The following is a 13,764-nucleotide window of genomic DNA, read 5'->3' on the forward strand; positions in this document are numbered from 1 at the left end:
GGTTTGCTGAGGGGCAGGGCAGCCAGCCCTCACCCAGCGCCCGTGCCTCATCCCGGACGGCTTCCCGGCTTCCTCGCCGGCGCGGCCGGGAGAGCCCCGTGCGCTGCCCGCTCGTCACCTCCCGCCGGCTCCGGCCTCGCCGCCTCATTCCGGAGGGCTCCGAGCCGTGGCAGCAGCCAGCGGGACTGACCGGCGGCGAACGCACACAGCAGGCACCCTCACCTCCGGCTCCGCCTCCACGGCTTCTCCCGCGGAAGTGACGGACGCTTCCCCCGCCCCAGGGCGGGTCCTGCCGGCCGCCCGGGCCGCCCCGGCGCTTGCCGAGCTGGCAGCGCTGCGCGCCCCGCCCCGCTGCCTCCCTCGGTTCCGGCGCTGGCGGCGGGAATGGCGGCGTTGAGCCTCACCGTGGACGCGGGCAGCCCCCCGCTCGGTAAGTGCGGGCCGGGCCTCGCCCCGCGCCGCGCCGATCCCGCTCTGCCGGGGGTCCGGCGGGGCTCTGCCCCCTCCCTCCCTCCCTCAGCCCGCCCGTGTTGCATCATGCGGCGCCGGCTGTGCCCGCGTGCGGGGCCGGGCGAGGCGGCACCGGGGCCCGTGCCCGTCCTTCCCGTTCCTCCCGACCTTCCCGGGGCCGAGTGCCCACTGCGGCCCTGGCACCTGGCGGGGCGCAGGTCCCCAGCGGGTCCCTCTGGGCAGCTGCTCGGGCCGTGGCGAAGCGGCCGGCACTGGGCACAGCTCGGGCTGAAGGAACTCGGGCACGGGTGCAGCCTCGGGTGACTTGGCACGTTGAGGTTGAATTTTCAAGGCAGCCCTAGTTCACATCGCTTGCTCGTGAGCTCTGCTAGTGTGCTGCTGTCTTTCATTTTCAGTTCTAATTTGCTGCTAAAATTCCTCTCTGGGGAGCTGGCTCGAAGTTGCGCTGTGAAATCTTGCTTTCTCAGTTGGTTACTGCACTTCGATGTTATTTTGCCTTTAAAAATGTGAGAACCTCCTTCATTGCTCTTCCGCCCATCTGGAAACAATCTTTTGTATGTGTTCCATACAATTTCTCCATTTTGTTCTAGCTATTCAAAATAAATTTGCTTCCTATTGTTTATCATAGTTTATCGATTTATTTTTCTCACTTGAATACAACTTGCATGATTACTGATTCAAGGTGTAAAAACCTATGAGTTTTAGATAAAATTTCTCCTGATACTTGTTTATACTGATTTGCCAGAAAAGAAAATGATGCAATATGAGTTGTGATTAACATCAGGCTTAGGGGCTTTGGTGACTTATTTTCTTTGACAGCTGGTGAGTGGCACTGGAGGTTTATTTCAGGAGGTTGCATGATTGTGTCAGAAATATTACATATTACAGATGAAACATTTATATCAAGAAGACAAGCACACTCATCCTACTCATCTCTACTTCATACTCTTCATCATTTCTGCTGTGCAGTGGGAAAAGCATAGTAGCTTTTAATGTCATTAGTGTTAATTACATAGCTTGGTGCACATAATACTTGTAATTTTCAAAGCATTTCCATGCATGTTACTAAAATACTTATGTGTATTACTAACATTGCATAAGGGGTGTCACCCCGAGTTTCACAGATGAATAGCTGAGGGATGAGAAGAAGAACCTTGACTTACTCTTAATGCCACAAGAAGGGCTTGCAGCTGAGCAGAGGTGAGAGCTAGGGGATTCCTAGCGCCAGTGGTTTGTATTTAGGCCAGTGTATTAATAGCTTATACTATGATCTGCCTTGGTAGCTGGAGCATTGTTCTAGGGAAGATAAAGTGCCCAGCATGCTGTGGAGGCTATAACAGGTTAGGTACCTTTCCAGACCTAGAGTACAGTCCTTTGGCTGGTTTGCCTATGCAAAAGCTTGCTGCCTCTGTACGTGCTTCTGAGCAAAGTAAAAGAACACCAGCTCCTCTGCTTGTGCTCAGCAGGCTGGCTCTGGAGCAGAGCCAGTGCAGAAACACAGCCAAGTGAGCTCGGTGCTTTGTTTGAGCTGCTGTGTCTGCTGTAGAGTGTCGACATCAGAGCAGGTTTGCATCAAGCTTCTTTGGGTGTGGGCAGAGCTGTCTTCCAGTAAATGGTGTAGCCTAAAAACTTCAACAGTTCTTTTCTTGCTGGAGACCATTTTTTACTGTCACTGGTGAACTACTTATTCTGAAAACCCTGTGTAAGCTCCCTGCACATTTACATGGATCAAGTTTCTTGGTTTTGAATGGCTAATCTTTTAATAAACTTTAAATCAGGTTAAAAATAGTCTCATCCTTGTTCAGAAAGTACTGGTATATTCAGTAATTGATCTCCTTTGATGCATGTGTCAGGGCTGGGATGGAGTACATTAGTAATACTGTTCAGTAATTAAGAGCTTTTTGATTACATTCTCCTTGTATACTGGGGGAGAGGACTAATTTTTACCATACCCTTTGGAAGCAAATGTATTGCAGCTGACACTTGCTGAGCTCACTGCAGATCTCTGTGTGCTGGACATTATCAATTTGAAGCTGTAAGGATTGCCAAGAAGAAGCCTCTTGCATATGAGACTGAACATTGATTTTTTTGTTTCCCTGGGCGTTCTTACTTGAAGGAGCCAGTTCAGTCACCTGGTGCTATTGGATAAGAGATGTAACTGGTTGGTTGTAACTATGAAAGGTATCTCTCCCAGAAGGAAGTTCAGTAACTTTTTCTCTTGTTTTTTCAAGGAGCTCTGCTGACGGTGGAGCATGTGAAGAATGATGTTGAAATTTCAGTGCAAGAAGGCAAGGAAACCATCCTCTGTGTGTCCGAGTAAGTGACTTTGCATCTCTCCTTCTACCTTTGGGTCAGCAGTTTTAAAAATCACATGGTTGTAACATTGACAGTAACCTTTTGAGGTAGGAGGAAGAGAAAAAAAATATGCAGTTTTATTCATCACTGCATTACTGATGTCTCTGTAGCACAGGCAAAATATTTACAATATATTCTCCACTAGATCTTTTTGGGAAAAACTCTTCTGTTTTTATTTGCACATACCTATGTATAATCATTTATGCTGATCCAGTCACTTTATTGTTTAGGACTTTTTGTGGTGCCATGGATTACCAACAGCAAGGCCACTTTATATTAGACAGTTTTTGGTATATAAGATTCCTTGTACTTGTATGTGTGTGGTGGACTGAAATTTTAATGTTTAGGTGAAATTATTTTAGGCTCTCTCCTGTGTGTGAATAAGCAAAGGCATGATGTTATCACAGGAAAGTGCTAATTACCTGTGCTGTGCTATCTAGTGTATCCATCTGCACACTGTAGAAGGAGTATTGGGAATTTTTGTAGTAATCTATTGTCTGCCCTTCTAAAAATACTCTGCCATTGGAATGAATAATTTCAAGTTTGAGGCATGAAGATTTTTTTTACAATCTGAGTAAGATCAAATGCCTATCAGAAATGCAGGAGTAACACTGTAAGTTTTGGGAAGCTGCACTGTCATCTTAAATTCCGTATCAGTTAAGACATTTGGATGTATCAAGAGGAGATATCCTGCTGACTGACATATCAGTGGAAGCTCTGGCATTTAGTATCTACAGTAAGGAGCATATTTGTACACATAAGCATAGCAGTTGTAACTTAAAGTATATTAACACATTGATGAATTTGGAATTGCTGATAATAGTTTTTGAACACTGATTGTTATTTAGAAGATCAAGGGTAAATCTATTGTTCACGGACTTGCTGGCAAACTCTTGTTTTGTGAGCTAATTCAGTAGAAGATGCTGTTAAAGCCACCAATGCATCATAAACTGGAATACCTGCATGTCTCTAGAATGGCTACAGAAGCAACATATTTCATCTTGTATTGCAGAGTTACTGACTTGCTCCCCATAAATTAGCACCAACTGAGCATTTCCATGTCTTCTAAGCTTAGGTAAAGAGCTTGTCACTATGTACATATATTTGCAGAAAATCAAAGCAGAGGAAGAGTCACAGTCTTCAGTCATGGTTGTTTTAATGGTTGCAAATACTGTTTTCTGTTTAAGATGTTAGACCTGAACTCAGATAGGAGTTCTTATATAATGTTGTCTTTTGCTGTGCCTGGATAGCCTTAAATAGAACGGGTTCTAGTCTAAAAATTTTAGTGTTCTGTGCCTGGTGATGGCATTGAATTTGTGGTTTTGAATTAACGCAAGAGAAATGTGACAGGTTGTACTGGGATTTAATTGGTATAGCTTTAATAATCTTCAGTGTGTGTTTTGCACATGTGGGATACAGCTTGCATAACAGAAAGTTAATTGGATATTTTTTAGTGGCAGGAGAAAGTTTTCCCCTTAAGTAGCCTTAGTCACGTTTAGATTTTGTTTGACAGTTTAGGCGGTGTATGGATGTGTATGTCAAAATATATGAATACACTCCTGTGACACTTGGAAATGATCTTGGAATATTTTAAATGTATATACTTGGCTTTGAAATAATATTTAATTTCATTAAATAATTTAGTATTACCGTGCCTTCTTCCTACTGCATTGCAAAACCACTCACTTTGGCTAAAATGGAGCTTGTCAGAAATGTGAAGCAAACGCTCTTCTTCTGCACTTTGGCCTCATGTGGATAATGTCTAGAATCATGGTCCCATCAGATGGAAATTTTTGTGTGTTAGTGTCCTCTCATCCCTGGCATTGGCTTATGTTCAAGAAGTTATTCCAGGTCTCAATATTGCATTAATTTTCCCTAGCTTGGTTGTAGAATCATTTCAAAAATTGATTCTCTACCTTAAAGTCTGTTAAAAGTGTATCTGCAATGTGAGAAGCATCAGCTGAACTCAGATCTCAACTAATGCTTTTGGTAAATGGGTTTCATGGCATCAGTTCTGCTGAAGCATCTTGTTTTGGCATGATGTGAAAAGCACTTGGGATGTTTCAGGTTTTGATTTTTTTTTTTTTCAGGAATCCATTAGTTCTAATGACTTCACTTGAACAAGAAAGAACATTTTATTTGTGATTCTTGTACGTTCTGTTTTGAAGCTCAGTTAAAATCTGGTGACAAAATTTTCAGCTAACTAGCTGAAACTTAGCTGTCAGCTAGCTACCTGAAAGGTTTATCACTAATTTGAGATGATGAATTTTAATTTTAAAGGTTATTTTTGGAGCCTTAGCTTCAAAACTTTGTGTAGTAATTGATCCTAAGCAAACCACTCTGCTGAGTGCTGATGGCTTTATGGAGAGTTTTGGTATGCCTCTGTCTTTCAGAACAAACTGCAGTAGAACTTTTGTGTTTTGTGTGGTGAGCACATGCACATTTCAGAGTACTTATTCCTCTGAGTCAGATGAATCCAACCATTCTGTAAAGCTTTTTACAAGTCAATCCAATAATGATTTATTATGATTGGAAATAATTTGTGTTTTGTTTTGTTGTTTGTTTGTTGTGTTTGTTTTGGTTTTGTCTGTTTGTTTATTTGGGTTTTTTGTTTTGTGTTTGCTGGGTTTTTTTGTTCCTTTTCTCCATCTTGTCTTGTGCTTCTTGAATTTTTGCCCCGGTGTTTAATTATGTGGCATTTCATGTCACTCCTAAGAGCTGCTCTTTGCCTGTAACATTGCATTGGCTCTGTTCATTTTTCCTTACTTATCCCTGGAGTTAGAAGGCACTGGCTGCAAAGAGCCTTTTATAATTTTCCCAAAGAGGTCAATTAGTGCTATTTGGGTGGAAGTATTTTGTTTTTCCTGAAGAAAATAAGAACTTTTAAAGCATAAGTAAGATTTTACTCAGAGTAACATTTTCCCTTTTCATACATGTATTCAGTTTTGCTTGAGTAATCAAGGGGTATTTGTTTCGGTGTGAATGAGTGAAACAATAAAAGTGCATTTCACAGACTTTTCAAATGAAAATATGTTGGAAGTGTTTTGTTTTTCTCAGTTTGAAAAAAGCTTCATTAAAATCTGATGGTGTGAAATTAGGATAGGATACACTTTGTGTAATTTAAACACCCTACTGTGACTTTTGGTTTTAGTTGTATTTTATGGCTCTTATATGTATTTACTGGATCCTAGATGCTTGGAAACCAAGCAAAATTAAAAACAAGCAAACAAAAAGCCCCTCCCACTGAACTATATTCCCTAGGTTTTACTGCAGTTATCCTAATGAGACTGTCTGATCCATTTGTCCTAAAAATGGGACACATTCTGATTGTTAATATATCAAGAAGTCTTCTGTATAATTTTCAAAGCTTTTGTTGATTTTTGCAAGGTTTGAGGGCTATCAGAATTCTTTTAATTTTATAAAGGACACAGTAGGTACAAAAGGAAATAGAGGACAATGACAGAACAGAAGTGGAACCTTGGCTGGACAAGTTGGAGTGTAGCATTCAGTCCATTAAAGGCCACTTATAGGGACTCCTTTTGTTGATCTCAATGCTTGATTTAGAAGCAATTGGAGCTCTATTTTTGCAATCTGCATCTATGTGGAACTGTAGAGTAGAGATGAGTATAATCTGGAGAATTGATGCTTGTGATGCATCTTTCTTCCAAAGCTGTTTAGTAAATATTAGTTTATCTTAGACTAATTGGAAGCTAGATTTCTGACAGTATGCAGCTTTTTTTGATACTGTATACAATGTGGAAAAGGTACATGAAAACAAAGAAAGGAATATGCCCTTTGGAGAGCCTTTCTTCTGCAGATCTGTTGAAAACTTTCATAAGTGGAATGGGGACAACAAATTCAAATTAGTCTTTTATCTGGAGGAGACTGGGTAAAAAAAACAAATACAGGCAGGCGAGTTTCTTCACCAGGGGATGGTCTCTGTGAAGTGTGAATTAAGTAAAGTGAGTAACAAAAGGACAGGGTTTTTTCCCCTGATGCTAACCCTTAAAACCATGATGAAGACCTCTCAATTCTTCTGTTGATTCACTAGGCATCCTCTTCAAAGTCATCCTTCTTTTATGAAGAGAAAGCAAATATTGATTAGCTCCTTATAATCTGGAAAATCTGTAGCTCAGGTTATACTTACGAATTCTGTCAGATGTGGAGAAAGTTTTAGTATTTGAAAGAATAATCAGAACCTTATTTTTTTATTTTCAGCCTAAAAAATTTTTTTGCATATTTAGAAGCTTATTATTCCATCTGGTGGTAGAAAAGCAAGGACTTATTTATCCTTGTGCTAGGTTTATTTATTTATTTATTTTTTACTCTGGTGACCTGGTACCTGTTGGTTTACAGGGAAGTTATTTTGTGTTTGCTTTGCACATGTTTCATCTATGTGTGTGCAATTAAAGTTGAACTGACTGAATGTAGTAATTTAACCTACGTTTGTCTTGCCTCTTTCTGTTTTTAGGCAAGTTTCATTTACCGATGTGAATTCAATAGCTCGGTACCTGGCTCGAGTTGCTGCCTCTGCTGGGTTGTATGGCTCGAATCTTTTGGAACACACTGAGGTGAGAAGGAATCACAAAATCATAACATGGTTTGGGTTGGAAGGGACCTTAAAGACCATTTATTTCCATCCACCTCCTGTGGGTAGGGACACTTTCTGCTAGACCAGGTTGCTCAAAACCCCATCCATCGTGGCCTTGAATCATCATGCCCTTCTCTCTTGGTTTTGTTTTTTTCTTTTCCTTTTTTTCTCTTTTTGCCTGTTCAATGTTTGCAGGGGCAGGGGTGTGTTTTGGAATTGGGGTTTTTTTTGACCTTGTGTCTGTTGTTCTGCGTTTTACTGTAGACTGAGGTTCCAGGTATGTGGGATGCTGAGGGTTTTGTTTTGCTAAGCTTCCTCCTTTGTATAAAGAAGACTGAGAAGTCTGAGCTTTGGAAGGATTGCCCTTTCCCACCCCTGCAATAGCAGCTCCTAAGCTGACAGCTCACTAATATAAAATAATTCAGGTTGGAAGGTGATACATGGGATTTTCCCTTCTCACTTTCCTCAGCTCTGTTGCCACCAGTTGCTACCTTGTAACATTTCAGTGTAACACCAAGGAACGCTGTGTGGCATTGTAATCCTGTAGCAGTTTTTGCTGTATGTGATAAAAAAACCCCTGCCCCCGGTTTCTTCCTGGGTCTAGCTCAGAATAATCAATCATATGCTGAATTTTAAGTTGATAACTGAAACTAGCAGACAAATTGAAATTAATTTCCTCTGAAATTTGGGGAGGGATGGAAGGACTTGATTCAAGTCTTTTGTAGAAGTCTTCAGGTCTTTTTTACTTGAAGCCAGTGGTAATTGTTCTTCAGCCCCCATAGCTGGTCTCAAGGGAAGTGTTGTCTTAGTATTTTGCCTGTGAGGCATTAAAAAAGTTGTAAGTTACCTTGTGGCTATTTAAAATTTCTGTCCAAATCCCTTGTTTTTAAGTTAAGACCAGACCTCAGCAAACACACTTTCAGGGCTGGTATTTCTGATACAATACTTCTTTTCACTTCTGCCTCTTTCAAAAATAATACTGTACTTGGAGAAGTACGGTGACAGCTGCATTTGTGGTGCACATATTTTGGCGTGTAACTGCAAATGACTGAACTGAATTCTGTGGTGTTTGTAATTACATCTGTGCCTGCCACGTTGGCTTGAACGTTGGAAGGATTCCCATTGCAGTTTGCAGAACACTTACACATGAAATAGGACCAGAGGAGTAGAAGAGACACTGAGTCTCTTGCAGAGTTGAGGGGTTCAGTTTATAGACAGGGCTACATTATTAACCAGCCTAATTCTTCATAGTTTTTTGTATGTTTATGTACAAAGATAGATGGAAAAAATTTCTGCGGAGAGGGGAGTAGGACTTGTGAAGGGGTGGGGTTTGATTTCTTCAAATCTAAAAGGACATGAGGAAGAGAAGATAGGGACTGAAGGGAAAATGGTATACTTAACCAGCAGCAGCACCAAGAAGATCAAATAGGTCACAAATATGGTATCTAAATAGTTAAGGGATAATGGTATTATTATATGCTCTATGTCATAAGTGAGTACCGAAGAACTGCTTATTATTCTACTGATGAGAATAACTTCAGTGCAGCTGGTGTTTTCAGCAGTTGAATTCATGCTGAAGGAAGAAATTAAATTTTGTCATTTGGTATAGTTCTGGGTGAATTTTTCCATGTAATTTATTTTAAGTAGTCTTTCAATGTATATTATGATCTGATCTATTTAATGCTAATGTTCCTGTTAATGTTTTCTGTTCAGCTATTAGATCAACTGTGTATTACTCAGTTATTTAACACACTTAATTCTCATTCCTTCAGTAACTTTAACTGTCTTTTGTCCTTTCAAACAAGATTGACCATTGGCTGGAGTTCAGTGCTACAAAGTTATCCACTGCCAGCCAGTTCCCTTCAGCCGTCCAAGAACTCAACCACTGTCTGTCTCTAAGGACCTACTTGGTGGGAAACTCTCTGAGTCTCGCAGACGTGTGTGTCTGGGCTGTACTAAAAGGTACTGGTTTATGTTCTTGGTTTCATTGGCTTGCAATCAGAATACAACAGAAATCCCCAATTTTTCTTTTTTGTGGATGCTAGTGGTGATTCTTAGGTGTATGACAGACTATGTACTGTCATGCACACTTCTGTGTCCAGTGCATCACTAGTGATGGCAATAGTAAAGCGTAGGAAACCCTAGATCTTATTTTTAAATTGCTGTTACATTTGAAAATTTATGAGATATAATATCTAGGTGGAATTTTTTCTAACTTCTTTTGTGTTAATAATTGTAATAGCATCTTTTGTTGCCTGTTGCCTCAATACAAAAATGTGCAATGTAAAATTATATGCATAGACCTTTCCATGACATTATCTTAGCAGAGGAAATTTCTTTGGTGTTTACTTTGAATTATTAAAAGAGGTACATGTTACTCTGTGAAATACCCTTCAGAGGTTAAAGAAGCTTTGATGATATTTTTTTATGGATTTGGTTTTTATTTTCTCTTAGCTCTGCATCTAAAGGTAGTAGATGACAATCTGCCATTCAGTATAACCAGATTCCACTTGAAACTAAAGTGCATTATTAAGATTAAAAGCTAGCAGCTTTTGGTATTTTTTCAAAGTTGCTGCTCTTGAGGGAAATCTGAAGGGAGTGTCCTGTTTTTTCCCTCCTTTTCCCCATCAGAATCCTTCTAGTGAAGTTGTGTTCCTTGGAAATTAGATTGTGGGAATACAGCCCTGCAGAAATAAAGGGTGGTATTTGGCACATGTTTCACTTATGATAAAGCTTAGAAAACATCAAATGTACACACAATAAAAGGATATCCTATATTTCTGTCTTGAAATGAAGTTGCTACAAATTTTGAGGTGGATGATACAAAGAAAAATGTGTGTTGACTGTTCCCCCTCACCTTCTGCCATGATGAATCCAAGAAGGAATGCAGTATGTTTTGAGTTTGAAGGGAATTTGTTTATTTAATTTGATTTTGAATGACTTGTGTCCCTGTGACTAAATATCTCTTCAGAAGAGAGAGTAAGTAGATTTTTTAAATCAAAATCTTTTTTTAATCTTAAAAAGCTGCTGTTGATAAAAGTAATTTTATTTTTATAATTTAATAACTTGAAAAATGATTTGTTTTCTAACAGATAATAGCACGTGGCAAGAGCAATTAGAGCAAAACAAAGCTCCTGTGCATGCAAAGCGATGGTACAACTTCCTTGAGGTACAACGTGCTTTCCAGTCAGTAGGAGCCAAGTGGGCTGCTGGTGCACCAAAGGTTAAAATGGTAAGATTTACTCAGATCCTCTGGAGAGAGTAGCTTTATTCCTGTGAATACACTGCAAGATGTATTTTTGTTGTTGTTGTTAGAGAATTAAAAATTAAAAGTAAGCAGTCATACAGTGAACTAAATTTTTAAACTCTTGTTTACAGCTAAAGCTGTCGCTTTCAAATTTGGAAAGGCATGAGTTGTGTAGTCCAGTGCTTAAGTGGAATCGTGGAAATATACCACCTCTTCTTTTAATCAGCACTGCTCTTTAGATACATTGTTTGCTTTTTCTAGAAAGAGTTTGAGATTCTGATAGACCTGCAAAGGTTGCACTCTTCAGTTGACTGAATTTGTTAATCACATTCAGTTAGGAACACTAAGATACAAAACCTTAACTAGCAATTGTTTTCTCCTATGGAATAGATTAGACAAGTTGGTGGGACTTCTCAGTCCTGGACCAGATTTGAAGACAAAATAACTTAAAACTCTAGAATTAATCTTGTTTTGGAGTGCCTTGAGTAATGTGAAAGTTGTGAAGAGATGAGTTTGGGGTCCAATGTGGCAGCTTATAGGTTTGAAAGGAGAGTTTGATGCAGAAGGTATTATCTACAGTTTTATATCTGATTTTACAGCTAATACAAACTGTAATTATGTCTTTTTTCAAGGCAACAGAAAAAGAAAAGAAAGCAGATGTTGGGAAGTTTGTTGAACTTCCTGGTGCAGAGATGGGAAAGGTCATTGTAAGGTTTCCTCCTGAAGCAAGTGGGTAAGAAACATGAGTACTTTGAGAAGGTTCTATTTGTGTTTTGTCTTTAAAAAAAAAGTGCTTTGGTGAAGATGTTAATCTGCTTATCAGACAAGGCTGTTAAGCCAAATGAGTGTTAAAGCTTTGTCTTCATCAGAGCTGTTGATTCACTTCTCCTCTGTACTTCACTGCACTGTTGCCTGAACTTGGAATAGGGAGGTTGGTTGTGAGGTGATGTCGTGCTGCTCAGCTGTGGGATTAGGAGAAGCAGGAGGATGGCATTTGCATCGATAACGGATGTGTGTGCCCTGCCAGGAGCTATGATGTGGACATGCTGTCCTTATGAATTGGGTCAAGGGACTCAGTGCTTTCCAAGGAAGCTTAGATTTGAGTAAGGAAAGATGTATGGGATAGCCTTACTGGGGGAAGCTTGACACCAGATGTATAATGGAGGCTCAGGGGCCCAGACTGTATGGAATACCAAAGCACAAACTCCTTAAACACCACACAGAGGAGGTGTGATGAGCCAGTATAATAAAATCAATTTTCAGCCAGCTTTTCATTTTCTGTTTCTTTTTGGAATTGCCTGATGATCTATAAAATTTCCATGATTGCATTTGTTTATTAAACTGGCTGTTCAGCATCACATGACTTTTGTAGTTGTGTTTCTTACTCTATTAGTCCACTATAAACTGTTTCTAAAATATTGTAAATTATGTATTGTGTACATGTATGTGTATAACACTCTCAACTTACTTTAGTAGTTTTTAGTGTCTTAATCCTGGTGTTTTAAAACACTGTTCTTCAGGGACATGTTATTCTCTTTTTGTAAGAGATTTTCATTTTGTGGATTTTGGGATTTATATTTAGTTTAAAATGTCAGTAGCTTTATAGCTTATGTTGAAAAATACACAGCAACCACCAAATTCCTCTCTTGTGAGTGTGGGAGGTTCAGGTTATCTGGTAGCTGCTACTGCGTATCATCAACAGTTGGTTTAAGTTAGTCTGTAAAAGTGGAGATAACTGCAGTCCACTCTTGATATCCATAACGACACTCTAATTTACAGATTTAGATATTTTTAGCAGTTAACTACTAAATTTATGAAAGAAGGACCATAATCTACTTTCATAAATGTATAGTGTTTCAACCAATATCCTAGGTTGGTTTGTTTGTTACACTTAGGTATTGCTTTCCATTCTTTCTCCTTCCGTCACAAATAAAGAAGTCTAGCTGAAGTAGTTCTAGTGTATAGATTTTTTTTATTTTCCTTTTTAGATATCTGCATATTGGTCATGCCAAAGCTGCCCTGCTAAATCAGCACTACCAAGTTAACTTTAAAGGAAAACTTATTATGAGATTTGATGACACAAATCCAGAAAAAGAGAAAGAAGACTTTGAAAAGGTATGATAAGAGAGCAGAGGAATCCATTTACTGTGTAGCTAATTCAAGGGGAACTGACATGGAGATCTGCTAATGCCCACTTTTTTTGCACTAGGTTTTTACAATATTAGTGTTACACTTAAGTTTTATGATTTGAAGGAATTTCTGTCAACTTTACCTTAAAAAGCTTAAAGCCCTTTTATTGGTAGCTGGTTTCTTCCCTTTGTCCAATATTTATTTTACAGTAGGTAGATAGGCAATTCTTGCAATGCACTGTTGTTTTCATTGCACAAAACTTGTCCTTAACAAGTAATTTGTTTCTGCTTTCATCTCCTTTTCTCGTCCTACTTCCTTCTTGGAGTTAAGTCTGACCTCATGTGATTAAAGGCTGTGAATAAATGAGAAGTGCATGCCTCTCTTTTGTTTCATGCTTATTCTTATGGCTTATCCTTCCTGGACAATGGAGCATTAAAAACACCACGTCTGACATGAAGAGGATAAAGTTTTAAGAAAACTACCTTTTCTGAATGTTACAGTGTATGATTTCACACTTCACAGGTTATTCTCGAAGATGTTGCCATGCTGCACATCAAACCGGATCAATTTACATATACCTCAGATCACTTTGAAACAATAATGAAATATGCTGAGAAGCTTATTCAAGAAGGGAAGGCTTATGTGGATGACACTCCTGCAGAACAAATGAAAGCAGAGCGTGAGCAAAGAGTGGAATCTAAACACAGAAATAACTGTAAGATATTTTAAACTTCAGTCTTGCTTTCTTACCTTTTTGATTTGGCATCAAAACTTGATTTTTATTAACAAATATGAGTGAGATTACTAAATTGCGTATCTTCAAGGTCCTTGCAGGGATTTGGAAGTGTTTAGTGCTTTGTTCTACAAGGCTGGATGGATTAAGTATACATTTAGAGCAGTGAAGTAAACTTGTGTATGTATGAATTCATCACCATTCATTACTACTTAAAAAATTCAAGATGTAAAATGT

At 39.4% G+C, this 13,764-nt stretch overlaps 1 protein-coding gene across 4 annotated transcripts in view; it reads left to right on the forward strand.

Moving 5' to 3' along the window:
- Positions 1-297: 297 nt before the first annotated feature.
- Positions 298-13,764, forward strand: part of EPRS1 (glutamyl-prolyl-tRNA synthetase 1) — a 39,130-nt gene continuing 25,663 nt past the window's right edge. For 2 of the 4 annotated variants that reach the window (XM_069009498.1, XM_069009497.1), the window contains exons 1-8: positions 299-430; positions 2,703-2,787; positions 7,298-7,397; positions 9,223-9,379; positions 10,510-10,649; positions 11,297-11,397; positions 12,653-12,779; positions 13,317-13,509. In XM_069009498.1, the coding sequence (XP_068865599.1) occupies positions 385-430; positions 2,703-2,787; positions 7,298-7,397; positions 9,223-9,379; positions 10,510-10,649; positions 11,297-11,397; positions 12,653-12,779; positions 13,317-13,509 (949 nt within the window). In that variant the 5' untranslated portion in view covers positions 299-384. Of the gene's footprint in view, positions 431-2,702; positions 2,788-7,297; positions 7,398-9,222; positions 9,380-10,509; positions 10,650-11,296; positions 11,398-12,652; positions 12,780-13,316; positions 13,510-13,764 lie in introns of all 4 variants that reach the window. The other 2 variants (XM_069009496.1, XM_069009499.1) reach the window with 2 other exon arrangements.

This window comes from Aphelocoma coerulescens, chromosome 3, assembly GCF_041296385.1.
Source record: "Aphelocoma coerulescens isolate FSJ_1873_10779 chromosome 3, UR_Acoe_1.0, whole genome shotgun sequence".
In the NCBI taxonomy this organism is placed as follows: Eukaryota; Metazoa; Chordata; class Aves; order Passeriformes; family Corvidae; genus Aphelocoma; species Aphelocoma coerulescens.